The sequence below is a fragment of the Apostichopus japonicus genome, chromosome 13, assembly GCF_037975245.1.
Source record: "Apostichopus japonicus isolate 1M-3 chromosome 13, ASM3797524v1, whole genome shotgun sequence".
Taxonomy (NCBI): Eukaryota; Metazoa; Echinodermata; class Holothuroidea; order Aspidochirotida; family Stichopodidae; genus Apostichopus; species Apostichopus japonicus.
In genome coordinates this window covers 11,976,034-11,999,631 of record NC_092573.1, presented here as the reverse complement: position 1 = coordinate 11,999,631, position 23,598 = coordinate 11,976,034, and the positions used below count along the sequence as shown (strand labels likewise).

The following is a 23,598-nucleotide window of genomic DNA, read 5'->3' as shown; positions in this document are numbered from 1 at the left end:
GTCTGTCCGAGTGTTTGTTAGTGTATGTCTGTAACATGGGGCAATTTTGTGTCAAAAACTCCTCCTAAACGGCTGGGTCGATATTGCAAACTTGGTAGGAAGGTGCCCAAAATAGGATATTGTGCCTCGTAGACCTTCAGAAAGAATAGCCAAGAAGTCAAAGGTCAGAGGTCAAATTTAGTAAAAGTGAACTTCTGCTATAACTTCTAGGGGAATATTGAATTGAAATGAAACTTTCACAGTTTTCATGAGACTGTCTGAAATGTTCTCAAAATAAGAGGATAGCATAGTAACAGAGTTCAAAAGTGCACTAGAGGTCATAGGTGAAACAAGGCCTATAACTCAAAGGCAAATTATGAATTGACTTCCAACAATGTGTAATGAAAATGTCAAGTAATGTCAAAACATGTTGTTATCATAGTAACTTAGGTCAAAGGCCAACAAGAGAGGTAAAAGATCAAATAAGTCAGCAAGTAACTTTTTGCTATGATTCCTAGTTGAAACATTAATTTGACTTGTAACCGTCATGCGTGTAATAGGTATGTCAAGTCATATCAAAATATGTGGTAGATGTGTTAACAAACGTGAACGGTCAGAGTTCAAAGATCAAAATAAGTAAGAATGGATTTTGTTATAATTTCAAGGGGAAATATTGAATTGACATGGAACCTTCAAGGTAATTGTCAAGGTCTATCAAAATAATTGGTAAGCATTGTAACTGAGGTCTAACGTCACAGGGTCAATGGTCAAATGTAAACATAATGAAATCAACATTGCATTTTTGAATTGTAAATCAGATTTATCAATGCCTACCAGCGTAACGTGTACATTCATTTTGACCTTACAAAGAAATGAGAGTAACCATACCTTGGCAGCCATCTTCATCAGTTTCAACGTAACCGGTCTGTCTATCACAAACGCACTCGCTGTTTATACACAACTGATTACGTGGGCAGGTGTTGTTATTCCTGCATTCGGGTTCTGAGGACAAATGTTAATGGTGTTATCTATTCTCTTATCCAGTTTATAAATTCTAACCACAATTAAACATACATAAGACCTCTCACAGTAAATTTTCCATGACATGAATTGAAGCAAAATAGTACAAGTAAAGCAAATATGAAACAGAATGTATGAAGAACATATTTTTATCGTTACCAATCGAAACGCGAATGACTTATTTTACAAACACTTATTTTATTTGTTTAATATATGTTATGTTTTATCTACTGACTGAACTGACAACTTGGAATGATCTTATATAAATCTTGCATCTTTTTTTGCGAATAAATAAAAATTTACAGAAAACAGAATGGAGAGAGTCACCCTACTATTGGGGCTAGTATGCGTTTTGTTTCTTTGCTTTGCGTAATTGTGTTGTGCTTTGTGGTGTTGTATTGTAGTGTAGCCATTACACAACATTTGTGTCATTGATTTCTCCAGTACATGGACTTACCTACTGTAGTCTGTGTTGTAGAGCTATCTTCAGTAGACATCTTTGGAGTTGTAAATACTGCAGTCGTAACCTCATCCACAGTTGTCGATCCTGTTGTAGTTGGTATTGCTGTTGTAGATCCTTCGAATCCTTCAAACACAATGACACAATGAAAGGACTAAATATTATAAATATTCACTGACAAGGTCATGTTTCATCATTCCCCATTTTATTTTGTATATAAATCCCCGTCACCAAGGACCACGGTTAAATGTTATATACAAATAAGCTGAAAATATGATAACAATTGTACTTTAAACGTTTGACAGATATAATGGTAACACGAAGCTTAATGTGATAATTCACATGTATAAAAATAGCTTTTTACAGAAAATATACAACTTTTCGAAGTAAACGCTATAAATTGTATTCCAAACTATTGAAAGGATGATACCAATCGGCACATTTCACCAACATCTTAGGATTCTATCTATCTATCTATCTATCTATCTATCTATCTATCTATCTATCTATCTATCTATCTATCTATCTATCTATCTATCTATCTATCTATCTATCTATCTATCTATCTATCTATCTATCTATCTATCTATCTATCTATCTATCTATCTATCTATCTATCTATCTATCTATCTATCTATCTATCTATCTATCTATCTATCTATCTATCTATCTATCTATCTATCTATCTATCTATCTATCTATCTATCTATCTATCTATCTATCTATCTATCTATCTATCTATCTATCTATCTATCTATCTATCTATCTATCTATCTATCTATCTATCTATCTATCTATCTATCTATCTATCTATCTATCTATCTATCTATCTATCTATCTATCTATCTATCTATCTATCTATCTATCTATCTATCTATCTATCTATCTATCTATCTATCTATCTATCTATCTATCTATCTATCTATCTATCTATCTATCTATCTATCTATCTATCTATCTATCTATCTATCTATCTATCTATCTATCTATCTATCTATCTATCTATCTATCTATCTATCTATCTATCTATCTATCTATCTATCTATCTATCTATCTATCTATCTATCTATCTATCTATCTATCTATCTATCTATCTATCTATCTATCTATCTATCTATCTATCTATCTATCTATCTATCTATCTATCTATCTATCTATCTATCTATCTATCTATCTATCTATCTATCTATCTATCTATCTATCTATCTATCTATCTATCTATCTATCTATCTATCTATCTATCTATCTAGCTAGCTAGCTAGCTAGCTATCTAGCTAGCTAGCTAGCTAGCTAGCTAGCTATTTACCTCTAACAGTAAATTATCTACGACAAGAATTGAAACAAAAAATAGTACTTGTAAAGCAAATATGAATCAGTGTGAATGAATGAAGAACATATTTATATTTCTCAATGTTTGGTAAAAAATTAACAACAATGTTACAAAGTGACCAAGAACCAAAGACCATGTTATATACAAATAGGCTGAAAATATAATGAAATTGTATTGTAAAAGTTTGACATATATAGTGGTAACACGAAACTTAATGTGATAATTCATATGTATAAAAGTAGCTATTTATGTGTGTAACTGACACGTAAGCAGAGAGTCAATTCTATGTTTCGTTTTGCTCAAACGTTGGACATACTTTAAATAAAAATATTGTACTGTAGCTCCATGTGAGTAGTATATTTAAATATAAACTCATTGGAAACATACATAGAGAAACCATATATGTGATCTTAGTTTTACCATGTCAGAGATTGGACCAAGGGAGGGGGGTGGGGGGATACTGGAGTCTTTGAAGTGCTACTATAAATCCAAACGGACTAACACCTTTCAACTGCCTATATGAAACTAAAATTCATTCATATTGTTAGATAAGTTCCTTCTAGTTTTACTACCCACTTTGAACCCACTGGATTGTAACGATGAGCCCCATTTGGATCATATGTGGGTTAAGACCCCATGGGAAACCCCTAAAAGAGCCCATGCGGGCCCTTATTGAGATCCAGTATATGCTTAGGGCTGGGACGTTACACAGGTCATGGCGAATACGAATCTCTTACCATCCAATGTAATATTTTCGCTCCTAAGAGTGATATTACTGAAGCCATTATCCAAGATATAGTCGTGGTCAGTCAGCCTGCGATTAAGTGTGTTCTCCAATTCATCAGGAGCGATTGAAGGTGTTCGCTCAAATATAAGTGCTACCTCTGCAGTTAGATTAGGAAGCTTGAAGCGCCTCACTTTACACATTGCATAGGAATCTGCATAATTTGTACCCTCCAGTGTGTTAAAAAATATCTGTGAATAAATAGAATATTAAACTGACAAGATTTTTTTTTAAGTCAAATAAAGCTTTTAATCAATCAATCTATTACTCAAACAGTTTGAATTCCGATTAACCATCGCCATTTACGACAATGAAAATATTATGATTGGTTTGTGGTATTACTTTGAAACAGAAGGTAACGTTTGTGTCGTAATTCTTCCGTTATCAAACTCGAACCCGTGATATAAATCTGTATTTTGTTTATTTTGTTGGTATTAATGACTTTTCGCATTTTTAAATCTTAAGTAAAACGTACCAACACTTATCCTAGATCTACCACACTTAAATGAACCTTAAACAAACTTAACGTTGCGGACTCAGATACAAACTTGATGTTAGGCATTTATATACAAACTTGAGGTAATTTACTTATATACAAACTTGAGGTAAGTTACTTACATACAAACTTTAGGTAAGTTAATGATGTGCAATCTTGAGGTTAGTTACTTACATACAACCTTGAGGAAAGTATCTTAAATATATACAACTTGAGGAAAGATAATTATACACACACTTGAGGCAAGGTAATTATTTACAAACCTGAGGTAAGGTACTTATATACGAAACTTGAGGTAAGGTACTTATATATAAACTTGAAGTAAGTAAATTACATACAAACTTTATTTAAGTTACTTATATGCAAACTTGAGGTAAGATACTTACATACAACCATGAGGAAAGTTACTTAAATATATACAAACTTTAGGTAAGTAACTTATATACAAACTTGAGGTAAGGTACTTACATACAAACTTGAGGAAAGATAATTATATACAAACTAAGCTTGAGGTAAGATGCTTATAGATACAAACTTGAGGAAGTAGACAAAAACACAAACTTACGGTAGATGGCTCAGATACAATATTGAGTTAATTGACTTATACACAGTTTGTTAGTAGGGAACTTAGATAACAAACACATGAGATGGACTAATACACACTTGTGATGAGGGACTTATGTACAGTTTCTTGTAGGGCACTCAGATATAAACTTGGAGTAAGGAACTTCGATACAAACGTGAGGTAGGTGAATAAGATATGAACACGGGGTAGGGTGCTAAGATACAAACACGATGTGATACAAACATGAGGTAGAGTACTTAGATACAAACACGATGTGATACAAACATAAGGTAGGGTACTTAGATACAAACACGATGTGATACAAACATGAGGTAGGGTACTTAGATACAAACACGATGTGATACAAACATGAGGTAGGGTGCTTAGATACAAACACGAGATAGGTTGCTTAAATACAAACACGAGGTATGGAACGTGCAAGTACTATGAGAATGAGAACTAAGGAAAAGGTGATCTCTGACGATATGGAAACATACATCGTAAATATTGAAATGTTTGAAATTGATCGGAACGCCGAAGAAAACATTTCAAAAAACAAGTTAAACTTACCAACTTGCACAAAGTTGTGTTCAGGGCAACAAACTCAGTACTAACTGTGCTCTCCAGAAGTTTATTAAAAACCGCAGTGGTACCATCTATTTCTTGAATGCTGAAGTTGGTTGTAAACACCTGCGATGCTATAAGCAAGTGTAGCAATCATTCAATGAATTATTAGATTAAGCATACATTTTTCGTTTCCATTTGCATTCACTATGAAACACACCAACCCTAGCGTACCATTAACAAACAACTCATGTCCCCTTACTTTTTAACCTCGCTTCACTTGAATTATATTAATGCTGCCTGGTATATAACTCCTTAGGTTTAGCTCTCTATTTTGAAGCACTGCTAATTCCCTTTAGCTAAGTACAATTCAAATATGTTCTACTACGATTTTACTGTTTTGACTTCCGTTTTTATTTTCTCTATCATATATAAAGATAACATTTTAAAAATATCAGTCGCTCTCAAAAACTCAGCTTACCGATACAATCTTCGGAAACTCTAGCATATCCTTGCTCCAGATTACATTCGCAAAGAAAGTCGCCTTCCCTGTTGATACATACTTCCCGTGAACCACATGCCGAGGTGAGACATTCATTTTCATCTATGGTGAAAGAATGACATATTACCAAGCTAAAATGGTTACGTATGTATGTGTTTACGCATGTATGTATGTATGTTATATATATATTTGAAACCAACAACAGTGAAAAAATTCACGCTTCCACCGGTTTCGAACCCGGGCGTCCCGCTGTATATGCGAATACCCTCTATATGAAAGTTTCTTTCTTACATATACAGGACTAGCATTGTTCGATACATGTGGCAAAAATCCTACAATGGAACGACGACCTTTCTCACTGTTTCGAACCTCTAGACATACAATCAGCGTCCTTAATCTAGTTGCTTAGGTTGTCCGCATATTAAGCGGGATGCCCGGATTTCGAATCCCGGTGAAGGCTGGAAGTTTTTTAACTGTTCTGGATTTTCCAACTCATAACCGTTTTACACACACACACAGTCCGTACCACTCGGCCACAGTGATTCTACTGTCTTGTATTACTATAACTACGTATTACGCATCTCACGTTACCATTGTCAAAGTTTATTAAACAATGTTTGCTCATACCTATGCACTGGGCGACACCATCTCCTGTCCACCCATCACGGCAAGTACAATTGAAATGCCCGGACTGTCCAAGAAATATACATTCTGCGTTGTTCGTACAGTTGTGGTTTCCATCGGCGCATGGATCAATCACTATTATATGCAAAATCAAAATCATAAAATACTTCTTCTTTGCGGTTGTGAGCTGATTATCCTTAATTTATGCTTATAAATGGCCGGGCAGGGCACTTCTACTAGAGCAGGGTTCAGCATTTACAAAACGTTCGTTATCTCCAATTACACAACCACAGTTTCAGATTTAGAAGAAACTTCTCACATGGTAGAGGAGCCGATTTTACACATATACGCATACATCTGACACATGTCGCTAATATTATATAGACTGATGCTAGGATCTTAACAAACTCTAGACTTTATTACGGGACAAAGCGGATTTGAAACAATTAACTTATCTCTAGAATGAATGATTTACCATGGGGTCTCATATAAGCATTATCGATGTTATGTATTTGTTGTGACGAGGCATAAGTGTGCACTTTAATGGTAAGTGTCAAATGTACTCGATTCTATACGTACGCAGTTCTCCGAAGTACAAACTTGCAGGATCTACCACGTTATCAGGTGGTAAAACGTTATTTTCATCAAGTCCTTGACGAAAAACTATCTCCAAAGAGCTGTAATTTGTTCCTACAGTGACCGCAAGATTAACATGAATAAATATGTGATTTCTTGCTGGGATGAATTTCATGGAACTTATCGTTAACGATTTATAGCCTCCTGTCCCATTAAATACAGCATGAATCTGGAAGGAAATAAGGGGGAACATTAATATTAATAATATTACAGTAACCTATAGCTAACATATATATATCACAATTGAACAATATTTTCCAAGCCGTTTCGAAGTAGGAATTACTTTAGGATCACAAAGTTTATTAAGGTACCTCATCTTGACATGTAGCGTTAGGGTATTATCTATGAACAAATGCCTTCAAGCCATATATACATAGCGGTAAGTTAGGCTTGTAAGAAAGTACCATTAAAGGCATTGAAGAATCGCCCAAACAGCGTGCCGCCATCTTAAGAAAGTTAACTTTCCGTTGCTTGCAAGTGAAGTTTTTCTCTTGTCGCTACAAAATGCAGACAATAGTGAAACGTGATACCTTGTTATCTTTAGCTGGACCTGAGATGTCCATCGCTGCATCGCTTTTATACTGTGATGTGGGTATTGACCGCAGCTGTATGTACTGACTGTACACTTGTGTCTAATTACCGACGGTAGCAAGCTGTGTGTTTATTTTCTGGGATCGATGTGGTGTCTAACTCTTTTGTTACACCTCATTCGGAAGTAGGTCAGATTACCGGCATTAGACGTTTCTTTTTGCGCGAGTCTTCACACCCTTTAAATTGGATTATATATTAAATTTTCTGCCTATAAAAAAATGAACTATAACCCACGTCAGATTCCATATCCGCTCTATATATTTCCAGGTTCTGTCTGTCGATAAGATCACCGCCTGATTTCAGTCCTTGGATAGTTTTGAATTCAACTTGTAAGCTGATGAAGTTAGCCTCTGTCAAACAACAACAACATGATATCTTTGTCAATTATTAGGTGAACAATGTGCTACCCATATCTTCCGTGCGTTCTCGTTCACAATTTAGTTAGCAAAGTTTGTCAGTTTTGTTATTGCTGATATATTGTATTAAATCTCTGTTCCTTATAGTTGCAAAACGAATGATAAAATTTGTAAATATTTTCGGTTAACGTACGTTATTATATATGAAGTTAAACATGGATGGAATAAACAATTACTCTTTATAAAAATATCATATTATATGCTTATAACGCACAGTTTTATCATATTAAAAATAAGGTAGGAAAATCACACAAATAACAGATCCTTACAGGATAGATATCAAAATTATTACTCACTAATGCATGTTCCAGGAGTATCCAAAGTGTAACCAGATTTACATAAGCACGAAAAGCTACCAAATGTATTCACACATCTGGAATTATTTCCAGTACACCGGTTTTGGTCAAGGCATTCATCAATATCTGTAATTTCAAGATGCCAAAATATTCACCATACTTAGGTTGTAAATTGTTCATACAGTGACTTCAAGATTAAAATGAATATATATATATATGATTTCTTGCTGGGATGAATTTCTGGTAATTTGTAAACCATTAGTTTTTTGATCCCTTGTTCCTCATTCAAGTGATAAAACATTCGCTAAATGAGCGGAGAACTATGATACATTGTTTACATAACGGTTGATTTAAATTAACTTGCTTGTCTAGCTCAGCTAAAAATTAAATGTGAAAGGGACTTATCCATTGGATGATAAACGTTCGTTTACCAAGGACACTATGATCATGATTATAAGAATAATCTAAAAATTAAATACAAGGGGACATAAATTCAACATGGTGTGTTACCTTCTGTAATTTGTTAGCCATTGGTTCATTGCTCCCTTGTTCTTTATCTCATATGGATGATAAACGTTTGCTTACTAATAAAACTGTGATGCATTGTCTGAATGGATAGATTAGATTAATTTGTACACCTAGCCCAATTATATGAATGTTATCAGTTATGTAAATATCAATTTATACCTTATAAACCCTAGCATGTGATGGGGTGTACGTGTTAAGTTGTAAACAGCACACTTAATGAACTTTCACTTAATAAACTAAGAACGTTCATTCCATTATCATTTTTCTTCTGTTTTCTTGAGTTCTGATTATATTACACTTATATATATATTTCAGTAGATGGATTAAATTTCAAAACACTTTTACTTCAATGGGGATCATGAACGATATAGCTTACAGTTGTATCTCTTTGGGACCAATACTTAGACATTTTGTAGCCTGCATAAATTAGAACGTCACACATGGTCTTACCAATACAAGTCTGGGATGAGTCTTTCACAAGGCCATTCTTACAAGAACACTGATAAGAGCCAATTGTGTTCCTACAAAGCTCAGTACGTCCATCGCACAAAGGAGAGGTTCCATTACATTCATTGACATCTGTATCAAATGGGGAAAGAGTGAAAAATGAAGATTTCGTGAAAAGTAAAGAAAATATTTATAAAATTGGTTTCTGTTACTAATAGAGTACTTTTATGTTTCATAACATAAAAGTCATGTTGAAGATCACAAACACTTATAATAATCGTATTACCAAGTGTAATATAAATAGAAACAGTTGTTTTATGTGCGTATATATGTTGTCGACAGCTTATTTAACTACACTGTGGTGAATTTCCTTTTATTGCAAAGTTTGATGTCAATTTGATATATATGAAAGTGTGTTATATTTAAAGCTAGGCATGATAATGTTGTCCCACTAAACAACACTCTCGAAGCATAAAATTTCATAATATACATTAACAAGAGTGTCTTAACACCACATTGTGATGTCTCATTTCAATTCCGACATGATTGTGTTGATTTATTAATTTAACATTGTAGCTTCGTCCTTCTATATATAAGTAATGGTTGCCTCATATTCAGGTTATCGTCTACAGTAATATGGTCGACCATCCTAGAAATCAATTCCCGGTTACTCAATATTAGCTGCATATGGCTTATAATGCACACATCATTTGAAATGTATGAAACCGCAAAGTAGTTGTAGTATACAACGAGTAAACTTGGTGGCGCCGTAGACATACCTGCGCAGTTTCTACCAAGTCTTTCACCCACGGAGGTGAAACCATCACTGCATTGGCACGTATAACTTCCAGGTGTGTTCAGGCAAGTTGCAGCTCCGTGGCAGTCATGTTCTCCAGAACATTCATTAATATCTGTTGAAATAGTTAAGTTTATAGCCGATTAACCGAGGTGTCATATAGCAACCACCTGACCCAATTTAGGCACATGCGATTATATTTTCATTCACCCGATACCAATGGATAGTACAGAAACTAATGCTATGAGTATCGGCTGTTTCATTGCACTGGAATGATATCCTGGAAAGAATATACATTGTATCCTCTAACGCTGACATATGTCATTGGATTACTGAGCCCTATGTAAAGTTTTGTCAGTTTCATTTTTTTTCGATATTTAATCATTATTTTGTAATCCAAGTCTTTTACCAAAGAAGAAAAGTGAAAAATGACGGCTGATGCTGCGTGAAAGAGCAACGTTTTTATTGTTAGCTACTATACTCTGATACATCTGCATTAATTCGTTGACCCATAGATTGACCGTGTGGTTTACATTTGAACATGTTGTGAATAAACTAAAGCCACTCACCTAGACAGTGGGTACCATTTCCGCTATATCCATCACTGCAGTTACAATCAAAGGAACCGTTTTTGTTGATACACGTCGCCAACCTGTCACAGTTATGTAGATTTTCTCTACATTCGTCTATGTCAATACAACCATCAACATTCCTATATCCACGGTGGCAGCTACACCGATATGACCCGTTGGTGTTATTACACTTACTAGTGTCGCTAGGTCCACACGGGTAATTCCCTTTTGGATCACACTCATCGATATCTGCCAATTGAGCGAAGAAACTCATTATTATTTTGAGCTATATTTTTTACCGGGCTCGTAAAACTTTGGTTACCGCAACCATTCTAAGTGAATGACGAGAGCATAGGTTAACACCATACACATCATGTAGGAAGTTATATGTACTGAGAAATAAATTAGTGCTTGAGACAAGGAATAACAGATGCATTTAAAGGTTGAATATTAACTAATCTATAAGAAACATATTACTGTAGATACTATTGATAGGCTCAGTTCGAGAATATCGCGATGAGAAATCACCTCAAAATTCACTAAACGGAAATGGCTCAAACCGGGTAGATTTATGCTCACCACGATTGCATGAAACAACGAAAATGAAACCGCTCATAATATAAATGTTTTACAATGTAGTTTTTATCTTGAAGCATGTTAAATTTGTCATCCGTTTTCAACGAGTATGCAAATTATAACGGTTGTATGTTACTTCTAACACAAAGTGAAAAGTTGGGTAAGATGACTTTACTCTCATTTCTTTCTTTAAACTATTACTTTTTTTTAGTTGTTAAAGGTAAAGAAAAGGAAACATTTGCACCATTCCAAGTATTATGTCCTTAAAATCATTTTAATGTTTGACAATGACCATGTAAACAACCGAGGTACATGTATTAAAGTAACTGGACTATTTTTTCTTAACTTGAACCCATAGGGTATTAAGTCAGTTGTTCAAATCCAACACAAAATTTAATGAAAATAATATTTAAGACCATTATGGCCTCAAATGGCAAATTTACAATGCACTACTAATTTGTCAAGGCAAAAAGGCAGTGTTGAATGTCAATCAATGCTGATATGTAAAACGCTGTATATTAAATAGTTTCTAACACTGTTTAGGAGCAGGAATTATCATAAATTTAGCCCCAAAGAGCATTCCACAGAATGTTACATATTTTAACGGTGATTAACTATAAAACAGGTATACGACGGTTATCTAAACATTCAACGAGGAAACAACGTTTCTCTTTCCGTGGATCAAACGTTGGATTCAACTCAACCTTTAAAAATATTACTGTGACAATGAAACAGGATCAAGATTGTCTCAACGACTTAGTGTAAAAGTGACAACTAGGATTCAAATTTAAGTTAATTTGAGTATCTAGGATACCTCAAGTTGGTGTATCTTTGACATTGCAAATGCAATGTAATTCTATGGTACTCGTATCGTCTATATTTCAAAAGTTGCATGATGGTGACTCTTTAATACAAATTTTACAGTACCTTTACAGACGGTTCCATTACCAGCAAATCCGTCCTTACAATTGCAGTTATAACTTCCATCAGTGTTACTGCAAATAGCGTCAGGATGACAGTTAGTTATATTTGGATCAGTGACTTGCAGAGAGCATTCATCAACGTCTAATGTTAAAAAAGAAAAGAATAAAAACTATTATAAAAATGCGATGTAAAAAAATTACATTATATTCAATGCATAGCGTCACTAAATTTAGGAAACGGTTTTCAGTCGTATCTCATGTATCAACATGTGTCCTCACTTTAAAAAAAAACTGTGTGTAAACTCAGTACTTTGGTAACCAGAAATGTTACTGTTGGATTAGGATACTTTAAATTCAATATCTCTTTCACTTCTTGAAATATCATTGCTTAAAAATGTTTTTAACCACATACACGTATTGTTAACACACTGTTAAGATATATAGAAACTCCAAAGAAAAGAGTTCAGTGTGTAATGTATTCCTTCCAAACTTCACAAGTGTAACAATGCGTAAAACGTAATGTATGGAGTTAGCCTAATTACCTATATATTTTTTAATACAATCATATTAACAAAACAAATTAGCACTAGTCAATTTTAGTATCTGTTTCATTTCAGTTTGGATACATAAAAAATGAAGTTACAGGTTCATTTAAGAGAACAACCACTTACCCATACAGATCTCCCCTACAGCAGAATAACCATTTTCACAGACACAAGTGTAGCTACCATTCGTATTTTGACATTTACTATTCGCCCAGCACTTGTAGTTTTCCGGTGTGTCGCATTCATTGATATCTTGGAAGATAAATTAAATATAAAGAAAGATAATTTTATAATTTTCAGTCGGTAATCACATTTACAATCAGCTGTTGATTTAGAGCTTATTATAAAGCCTGTCATCCCATTCAACGTTGGTTTTGTTATTAATCAAGATAAATACAATTCGTATACATCTTAATGAGTCAGTTGGCTTTTCCACGAACTGAATCCTACTAGGCAGGTAAATAAGCACAAAACCAAATGAGTAATACCACAGAGATTAAAAATCACGGATCGTCAGCTCTTATTGCAACCAGATATTGATATATAAAACTAGGTCAAAACACGCTGGATCAATGTTCCAAAATATACACGTTTGTTAAGAATAGCGAAAGATCTGTCCCTCAAAACTGCATATAAAACAGAAAACTATGGTATATATCCTAACAATAAATTAAATAGGGCTAAGGCATCCTACATTATGTTCTCTATCAGACAGAAAACTCGATACAAGTTAATTCTACCGGTGGTTTTGTTAGATGAGTCTGACTGTTACTATTATGTTTTAATATGATTTCTCACAATGCCACGTTAACCCATGACCGACCATACATGTTTTGACAAAGTACACAAGTAATAATCCAGATCAGGGCAGATATATAATTCTACGCAACACCCTTACTCGTCTCACGTGACATAATTAGAGGGTAAGTTCACTTTGGAAAGTATTTCAACATCATGTTTACCACAAATACAAGTCAAGACCTATCAAATTCATCACGAGTATGGGCTCAGATGTTCCAAACGATTAATGAGTTTTATATATATACTAATTACCAGAACAGGTTTTTCCATCTCCAGTATATCCAGCCCTGCATAAACAGTTGTAGCTGCCTTCGGAGTTAATGCAGTCTGCGTTCACTGAACAGTTATGGGGATATATGCATTCATCAATGTCTAAAAGGAAATAATTGAAAACAGAACAATTTGTCAATATGGGTAACCATAGTATGTGTAACCACAATAAATAATCATCTCATTAATAGTAACATGTTTTACCTATATACTGTTACTATTTATATTAAGAACAAACGAAACATAGAAAAAAATTAACAGCCAGTTATATAATATCTGGAAAATTATAATTTCGCTTCGTATGTTGAATGACATATCAATGAAAACAATTCAATAAAAAACACAAATATATATATATATATATATATATATATATTTTTACATATTCTTAAGTCTTAAAATAGATTAATAGTGGAATCTGTTTCATTTTAACTTTATTATTGCAATTATTTACATTTTCGAGCCGATTCTATGAAGATTTTAACACAGCAAAATTCAGCCATTTTTCAACCATTGATTTTCCTTCCTTACGTGGATTTTACTTTCAACGAGATTTCGTAACTCTTTTTTTGTGAACTTGTCTTAATTTATAGAAGTGCCAACTATATTATTATGAATAGATGATTAGAGATTCATTAAGTAGTTACAGGCTGATCAGACAAGGGCAACGATGACATTATAGTGTTTAATCATACCTTTACAGACACGACCGTCACCAGTGTAGCCATCTCGACACTTGCATGTATATGAACCAGGAGTGTTAGCACAAACCGCATTTTCTCCACATGGATCTAATGTGCATTCATCTAAATCTGTAAATATAATTGGGAAGTTGGGCTTGTATATAGTCTTTGGAGATACATTCATCTTATGTACAATTATCGTTACTGTTTGCATCTTCAATTTGAACAGAACCTATATTCGTGCATTACGATTTCATGGTTCCTACAAAATTGTAGCTAAAATATACTCCCACTTGTTTTTGCTTTAAAGAACAGCTCGTTGCCAACAGACGGTTCCTGATTACACTTTTGAATAATTGTCAAATCATAATTTTATTAAACATAAAGAAGTCAAAATACTGTATAGAATTTTGCAACGTTAATTATAGCTGACAGTACATTGATCATTCATATGTTATCATCATATTATAGCTGTTCGTTTCTTTATTAATAGAGGGGTACGAAATAGAAATTCCTTACCGTTCATAAGATGAAACAAGTTATTGTACATTAATTTGAAACCGTTCGCCGATACTTATATACTGTTTACCTTTAAACATACATCATATTTGGCTACATCAAGAAAACCTATACTTACTGATAACTTGCAATGCAAATATTTGGCCATTTTCATGTATCCAGTGTTAGCAATATATAGATAGTAGACGTAAATTTAAAGTCAACACAGTCAAATTTACCAATGCAGTCCTCCGTTGAGTTATTTCTAACGGTCCCCGAGATGCAGTCACATGTAAAGCTTCCGATTGTATTCCGGCAAATCTCATTACTGGTGTTACAGCTGGAACTATGTACCAAGCATTCGTTGATATCTAATATCAAAATAATACCACAAATAGCCGACTGAGGTTAATTTGTTCCGTTTACAGAAATCAATAAATGAACAGTACCATACATATAGGCAACTTGCCATATATGTTGAAGAGATAAAGATAGATATGTTGACCAATGTGGGAGAAGATTCAAGTTTACATAACTTAATATATTACTCGTTATAAATTCATTGGATATTTGAATATAATTGTATGACACATTTGCCTAACCTGAATTGTTGACTGTTTTTTTATTGAAATGCAATGATGAATGACCTGCAAATTCTTTCACTTTCGATAATCCTTGTATTGAATACATGATATTTTGAGGTCATGAATGTTTTCTGGTTTTCTACTGAGTATTGTATTATTTCTGTAAAGATGTCCTTACTTATGAGCCCTCCTTTTGTATTGTGTCCTGTCTCAAAAGACTAACTTTAATATTTAAAAAAACAAGTTGCACCAGCCAGTAATAATTCCTTTTTATTTCTCCTCACCATCCTTTAATACTATATAGCAAAAGGTTTGACATTTTTACCTTCACATGTAGAGTTATCATCTGGATTGATGATATATCCATTGTTACAATCGCAACTGTAGCTTCCGATCTTATTATTGCATATCTGGTTGCATCCATTGAGTTCACTGGAAGCACATTCATCGACGTCTGTGGACATTCATAATCGATATAGTCATAAGGCGCTAATCAGAGGTAGAAGGTTTTTTTTACATTAAGTTCAATTATGTTCTTAAACAGAAAGTTAACGTCTGATGAAAACTTTCCTTCTGGTAAAGTTTTTGGAGTAAAAGTATGAATAAATCAACTCTCTCTTCTTTCTTTATCTTTTCTTTGTTAAATGATATTGCTAATAACTAACTATTAATTTTTCATAATATTTCAAAATTTGGAGATTGTAAGTATAAGTCTTGAATATGATGTTTGGCAAAATCAAGCCTTTACTACTTGAGGAAAAGTTAAGATCATCCAGCTAGTAGTACAGCAAGTGTGGACACAAAAGTAGTTTTGCTTACTTTTGGATACAATAGTGATAACTTTAGAATGACCTCTTACAATGCCTGTGTTATGGTCGAGTGGATAATACGTGATGACGTTAGAAGCAATGCAACCTTGTGTCTGCATGGGTAGGAGGTCGGCTAAACGTAATAGGTGGGATTTCATCTAATATAAATTTAAGGATTTCCATAAAATGATCTTCCACATGAAGCCGAATGTTCTTAATAAGAACTTCTTATCTATATTTGTGTTTGTTAATTCTCTAATTTTCTACCATCATAAAACACATTCAAATGAAAGCGTTAAACCTAAAAGTAACATGTTTCACATCACAGCAGTCAATGAGAAGAGTGTCACTTTGTTTGATGCATTCTTTACCTTCACATACTGTAGAGTCGGCAGAGGAGGTATTGAAGCCTCGATCGCAAAGACAGGCTGTGCTGTTCTGTACTACATAGCATGCTCCGTTCACACAAGTTGAATTATCGCATTCTTCCAATGCTAAAAATAAATTAATAAAAAGTCAGTCAAATGTACAAGAGTGAGTTACCTTAACTTCTTCTCAATATAGATAATTCAATATATAGTAAATATTTTCTTTGACAGAATAAGGACATTGATCATGGGGTACATCATGTTTAACAAACACAAATGAGAGTAACACTGTTTGAAATTGTGGGAACCCAAGTCCGCCAACAGATGATTGTTTAAACATGCCTACTGGAGTTGCAGTGTTGTATGATATTTTCGAATCTTGTTGAATTTGTTTATTAAATGCGTTACTTGCTCTCAATTTACCTCGGATTATTACAAAAAAAATATGTTAAATTGCGTAATTGCAAACAGAGTTTCTTTTTCCTTTATTAAACACTGTTATGACAAAGTTTTTTTTTTGGTTGCAGACGTTATTCCTGTTCATTTTGTCGGGTTAATTCACAAACAATTGTTTTTTTTTGTAATGCGAGAAAGGAAATAATTCCTACATGGTTTTGTGTAATATTACATAACCAAATAGATTGAATATCATGCAACATGCAATATCTATGTCATTTAAGAAAATGCGAGTTTTTGACGTTATCTTCTTTGGTTGATGTATGTTAATTTTGCTTTTTATCAGATTCGTTAGGATACTTATATATGCTCTGTGCATATATTATGGAACTTCTGTCGCATAAAATGGCAATTAGTAACTAGTTTCATAAATTAGGCTATAGGGTACCGCTATCATAAAAATGTGACAATGTTAAGGCTATGTTAAGATGATTTTTTTGAAAAATAGTGGGGTTCTGAAAGTTTAAGACAATTATTCATTGGAAACTTTTATACCGGAAACTAACAATTTAGGTGTTCTTCAAACACTTAAATGAGGAAAAACGCAACGCACCCGGCTGCTAGTTATTAATATCATACTTACGCCGGCACTTGGTACCATTCTTGAAGAACTTTTCGTAGCACGAACAATTGTATCCACCGTTTAAGTTTATGCACACTTGTTCGCAGTTATCAAGACCACTCGAACACTCGTCAACGTCTGTGAAAAGTAGGATCCAACATAGTAAATATTTAAAAATGATGAAGACGATGATGATGATGAGGAGGACGACGACCATGATCATGATTATGGTCATGATGATCATGATGATCATCATCATCATGATCATAATCATGATGATGATGATGATGATGATGATGATCATGATGATCATGATGATCATGATGATCATGATCATGATCATGATCATGATCATGATCATGATCATCATCATCATCATCATCATCATCATCATCATCATCATCATCATCATCATCATCATCATCATCATCATCATCATCATCATCATCATAATAACCATCACTATCACCATCTCATCCTCATTTTCCTTACCACCATCATCATACACAGACATGTCTAATTTAAAATAATACAGTTTTATTTTGCTTAAAAGTAATCAGTCCCATAATTGTTATCATCTGTTACATTCGTTTTGTTGAGGAGAATGATGAGGCGACGACAACGACGTTTGTTTTCTTACTTACCTTCGCATTCACTTGGATTAGAGGTAACCACCTTGTATCCTCTTTCACAAAGACAATCGTACCCTCCGATGGTATTACTGCAATTCTGTTGACAATCATTGGTGTCCAAGGCACATTCGTCAACATCTGCAAAAGATGGAAAGTTCTTAGATTTATTTACACAGACATTTTATTTTGGGGTATTTTTCAACTTTTGGAAGCAATAACAGACTTCCTCTTACTAAATAGCAGTAGTAAAAAGAACGCCCTTTTTGTAATTTAAAATGTGATTTGCTGTAAATTTAAATGAGAAAAAATACCTCTTGTTGCATAATTAAGTAGGAAAAAGCATTTCAAATGTGTCCTTTTGTTTTAAACATTGCTATACTGATATTTATGATATGGAATACACAGAGCAATAATTTTGCTGTAGAGTGTTGAGGTAAATGTTGGGTAAGCATTCTCAAATCAAAGTCACATGTCTTGTTGTTCCTCCAGATTTTCATTCTATAAGATTAGAAGTTAAAGACGACAGTTTGCATTCTCGGATTCATCTATATTTAGTTTACTGAAGCCACTTAGCAACTTGTACCTGGAGTTATATAATTCAGACGCACCATTGGATCCAGTTCTAATAGTATTCTTAATATCAACTTAATGGTTTACGGAGTTCAAGTTATTCTGTCTTAATGAATATATTTATTTTCCAAAGAAACAGTTTGTCTTTCTGCGAAGGATTTTTCTGAAGAAACTTTTTTGTTTAAAACAAAAGTCTTTCCCTAAACAAAACATAAAAATAATCTCTGGCAAGCAAAAATAGCGAAAAAGGACAAACAAACGTAATCTTCAAAAAGAAGATTACGTTTCGAAAACCGATGATTAAATTATTAATTTGACCCTGGGTTTCACCAACCGATTCACACACAGATAACAGTAACTACTATAAATTTCAAAACTTTGTACCACAGTAATACTGGACTGTGCTGACAAATCTGATAAATCGGTAGCATGTGCTATATGGTTTACAGTAAGAACTGAGGATATGTGTAATCCCAACAAATCCCAAACAACTGGATTTGTTGGAATTACACATACCCTCAGTTCTCGCTGCAATCCAAATAGCACATGCTACCGATATAGAGCACGATCCAGTTTTTACTTTGGTACAAAACTTTAATATTTACAGTAGAAACTGTGTTCTCTGTGTGTATCGTGTGGTTTCAGTGCTAGTTTTCATACCTATACAATCACCACCAGTCTCGTTGGTGTGGTATCCTAACTTGCAGCTACATATTTAAGATCCCACGGTGTTGATACAGTCCAGCAAATCATCATCCCCACAAGGGTTAAAATCACATTCATCAATATCTGATGAAACAAATCAATCAATCAATGGCTAGAATAATTCCGCTTTCTTCGAATCAGCTGTTTGGCGAAATGAAAACAAATTGTGTATTTCTTCATGTGACAAAAGTGTCATTTCCAGAGCTTTTTTTCTTGTGTGAACGTAAAACATAAACCTAAAGTGTATGGTGTCACTTATGGGGTTACTGATTTACCTCTTGCATATTAATTAAATGACATCGTTAAGTGACGTCATTCACTACCGTACGCCGTCATCGTGAATCACGCGATCGCAGAAGTTTATTCATCATCGTTGGGCACAGACAATCGCCTCTCACCAGTACTTATTTAATCACGATAAAGCATTCTGTATTCAAGCAGAAGACATTTTATTCTATATACTTCCCCACCCATAAAACCGTGAGGAATCCTGCTATTAATTTTTGAATAGACTAACTATTACTTTAAACCTGGAGAAAACCGAAGTGGTATTTCTATTCCTTCAAAGAGGATCTTCTATCTCTACCGACTCCAGTTTAAAGTTACAAAGTGGGCTGTGTTGGATCCATCTATTCGTGACTCGTCGAACATATATTTTATCTAACTACGCGCCGCGACTTATTCCTAATAAATTATTCCTAATAATAAAGACAATCCGACTACGTTCATGTTTATCAGTTTGCTGCCAAATTTACAGATAAGTTATTAAATCTAGTTAATTGGCCCCTTACGTCACTTTTATCTCTTTAATTACTCATGGTGATTTATGTAACTTTTTCGTTTTACGTTCAATGTCTCGCGTGTTTGATGAGTAGAGTTTTAGAATAATGTTTTATTCGTTTATGTATAGTGCGTTCAAACCTCGTCCATCGTTTTCTTTATTATGCCTCGACATTCTGAGAAGCTCTTACTACCGGAATAAGAATTATTTCTATGTCTACTCCTCAACAGAGTCATTTAGTTTTCTTCGAAGACTTACCAATTAAGTGCTCTCGGGAGAACTATACCGGCATCATTACACAAATTGTTATTATTACTGGATCGTTACATGTATTACGGTACGTTTTAGAGCACGGTATCTGTATATGCTATCTATTAAATATATTGAATACATTCAAATGCTAGTTAGGAGAAACGGAAACATATTCAGAATAAAGGGTATTTCAATTAACGTACGTCAACCAAACGATTGATAATTCATTGGCTATTACTGTACCGTTACAATAGAATCCATCGCCTAAAAATCCACCGTTGCATTCGCACAAGTAGCTTGCTTCAAAGTTAGTGCAAGTAGCATTGGGATGACAAACGTCTTGGTTGCATTCATCGACATCTGAAACATGCCAAGAAATGGAAAACATTTAGAAATGTTGCAATGTAACTTTTTTATGAAAAAAAGGGACGGGGACACCAAGGACGTCTATCCGCGACCATTTGTGCTTCAAACCCTTAATATTTAAACTCTGGCTACGGACCTGGCGTCAATTGCAGTCCAAATAAAGTGCTCTCTCTCCCTCCTCTCTCTTAAACCGGGGCCACTGAAACTCCTCCGTTAGGCCTAGGTATACCTTTAATAAGTATACCTTTGGTATTTTTTTTTTCTAATGACGTATTATTTCCCCTTTAAGTTACTGTTAAGGTTTTCCATGATAATCAGGCCTGACGAGAGGAGGTTCAGAGTGGGAATGGGGTTAAAGCCCCGCGGCCAGGGATCATTTAGGGTACCTGGGAAAATAAGAGAAGAGTAAAAAAGAATTTAAAATGTTGATAACAACCTTAAAATGGAAAGACCAAAACAGGGCCCGGTGACGTCATTGTCCACGCGGCCCGCTCTGGCTCTCGACGTCTCGTATGGTATATTAGTTCACTAATAACGATATCATTGTTGTTTTCATGTTTGGGCAACCATTACAAAAGCAACCAATAATACAATAACAATTTCTAAACCCTAAGAGAAGAGCATCCATGTTAAACCACAGCGTCGATAGCTCAGAAGATGATTTCTTAGACTAGAAAAGAAAAGTTGAATCAATTGATCATTTGCAATGATATGACCTCTATAAGTAGCTGGTATCGTATAACAGGATACGACTGACCTTTACATGTACCATTCACCTCCTCGTAACCCTCTAAGCACTGGCAGTAGTAACTCGATTGGTTCCTTACGCAGACATACTCTGCCATGTCACAATCATGTAGTCCAGCCTCACAAGCGTCAACGACTGCATGAATGGAAACATAGCCATTGCGTTAAAATAAAATTAGCATTTGTACATGCAAAATGACAAATTGATGATTAATTAATTAATCGACCGTGAATGAAATTTATGATATGCTGTATAGAAAACTAAATTATTTTCGAAAGTATTAATGTATAGAACGTTTTAAGTTATCCTATTTCTTCATTTATCCTTTAATAATAATTCCCAATTGTTATGTTCATACAGTTATTGTTACAAACGTTCTATTCAAATCCATAATTTAGTATCTTGATAGAAAATGAAATACTGAAACTTTTTAACTTTTATTTAGAAATAGTCATTGACCAACAAACATAACGTCTTTGACAGCATTTTTTCCATTACAATACTAGTGATACTATTATGATATTATTAATAATAAACAAATCTACGGCAACTGTAAGCTCTGTGAACGGACATCAATTTAAAATGGTCTCATACGCTTAGGAAATTTACGCAAATATGTGGAAACAGTGTTTAATTATGTCTTTCATAGGGTTCTGCATAGACATGAATGTTTTCGTTAACAATTGTTACATAAACTTACATGTGCACTCGTATCCATTGCCGACAAACCCATCTTGACAGACACAAACATAGCTTTCGTCTCCATCTATGCAATCAGCAAAAGTGTGACAGGGGCTGTTTTCGCAGTAGCTAACTGAACACGTATGCATTTCCCCACTACCGGTCCAGCCAGGATTACACGTGCAACTGTAGCCACCGTTATTGTCATGGCAGGTAGCATGGGTATCACAGTCATGTGTATCTTCCTCACACTCATTTACGTCTGTGATATAGAGATGATATAAGAACATTAGGTTCATTTGTTACTGCAATAACGCCGGTGCCTTCCAATCATAAGGTCTCCAGTTCGAGTCACTCCAAGATTAATGTATGTTGTCCAGTTACAGAGTTGATGACATTTGACAATTCATAATCATGGACGTTAAATATGAATCTAAGAGACTGACTTAGGTCATTTTGCGGCTTTGATAAGCCAATGAGGCTGCTTCGTGAGTTCTTGCTTGCAGGAGGATCTACAATACATACTTACATAAATATATTGTAAGGTTGGTATTTAGGGAACATTACTTACATTAACATTACATTTACTTCAAAACATAGCTAGTACAGTAACTACTGGTTCCACATGTAACATAAGTTACTGCTGTTCTTGTCCCCAAAGTGTCCCACAACAGGTTTGTGAATATTAATCCTGCACTGAAATACTATACCATTGTTGCCCAATCATTGGTTTCAACAAAACCTTTTAGATTTTCTTTTCATCCCATCAACGTTAAATAAAGCCCAAAACAATACTTGAATAGAGATCATTGTTCGAACAGCTATTCTATTTGAGATTCTGGCTTAACAGATGTAATCAACTATTCTGTACCTACTTTGACAATCCACTCCATTTCCTTCAAATCCATCCATACAGGAACAAATGTAGCTGCCTTCCGTGTTGGTACAGTTGGCGAAATGATGGCATGGGGATAATGTTGCACATTCATTGGCATCTGTAGGTAAACGATAAGCAGTTATGAAACAGAAAGTTTCAAGAATTCGAAATATGTAGGATCATAAGTTCTTGCATCAGCAAATAATCAACATTAGCCTTTTTTCGAGCTAATAGAGTATGGTTTAGTCAACTCATTGAAAAGTTTATTAAGTCAGATTACAAAGCCAAACTTGTGTCCATTGTAG

The 23,598-nt window shown here is 34.3% G+C and overlaps 1 protein-coding gene across 1 annotated transcript in view; it reads right to left on the bottom strand.

Moving 5' to 3' along the window:
- LOC139979023 (uncharacterized) overlaps nt 1–23,598 on the bottom strand; it is a 67,699-nt gene that overhangs the window by 7,505 nt on the left and 36,596 nt on the right. Inside the window, exons 32-58 of the mRNA XM_071989658.1 lie at nt 23,292–23,411; nt 22,436–22,678; nt 21,745–21,870; nt 20,865–20,981; nt 19,630–19,672; nt 19,544–19,590; nt 18,326–18,451; nt 17,703–17,819; nt 16,667–16,789; nt 15,812–15,940; nt 15,142–15,273; nt 14,417–14,533; nt 13,704–13,823; nt 12,777–12,902; nt 12,110–12,247; nt 10,604–10,855; nt 10,018–10,149; nt 9,242–9,370; nt 8,264–8,389; nt 7,786–7,901; nt 6,904–7,129; nt 6,328–6,459; nt 5,680–5,802; nt 5,205–5,332; nt 3,527–3,764; nt 1,457–1,585; nt 868–981 (exon numbers count right to left, since the gene is read on the bottom strand). Coding sequence (XP_071845759.1) covers nt 868–981; nt 1,457–1,585; nt 3,527–3,764; nt 5,205–5,332; nt 5,680–5,802; nt 6,328–6,459; nt 6,904–7,129; nt 7,786–7,901; nt 8,264–8,389; nt 9,242–9,370; nt 10,018–10,149; nt 10,604–10,855; nt 12,110–12,247; nt 12,777–12,902; nt 13,704–13,823; nt 14,417–14,533; nt 15,142–15,273; nt 15,812–15,940; nt 16,667–16,789; nt 17,703–17,819; nt 18,326–18,451; nt 19,544–19,590; nt 19,630–19,672; nt 20,865–20,981; nt 21,745–21,870; nt 22,436–22,678; nt 23,292–23,411 — 3,669 coding nt within the window. The remainder of the gene's footprint in view (nt 1–867; nt 982–1,456; nt 1,586–3,526; nt 3,765–5,204; nt 5,333–5,679; nt 5,803–6,327; nt 6,460–6,903; nt 7,130–7,785; nt 7,902–8,263; nt 8,390–9,241; nt 9,371–10,017; nt 10,150–10,603; nt 10,856–12,109; nt 12,248–12,776; nt 12,903–13,703; nt 13,824–14,416; nt 14,534–15,141; nt 15,274–15,811; nt 15,941–16,666; nt 16,790–17,702; nt 17,820–18,325; nt 18,452–19,543; nt 19,591–19,629; nt 19,673–20,864; nt 20,982–21,744; nt 21,871–22,435; nt 22,679–23,291; nt 23,412–23,598) is intronic.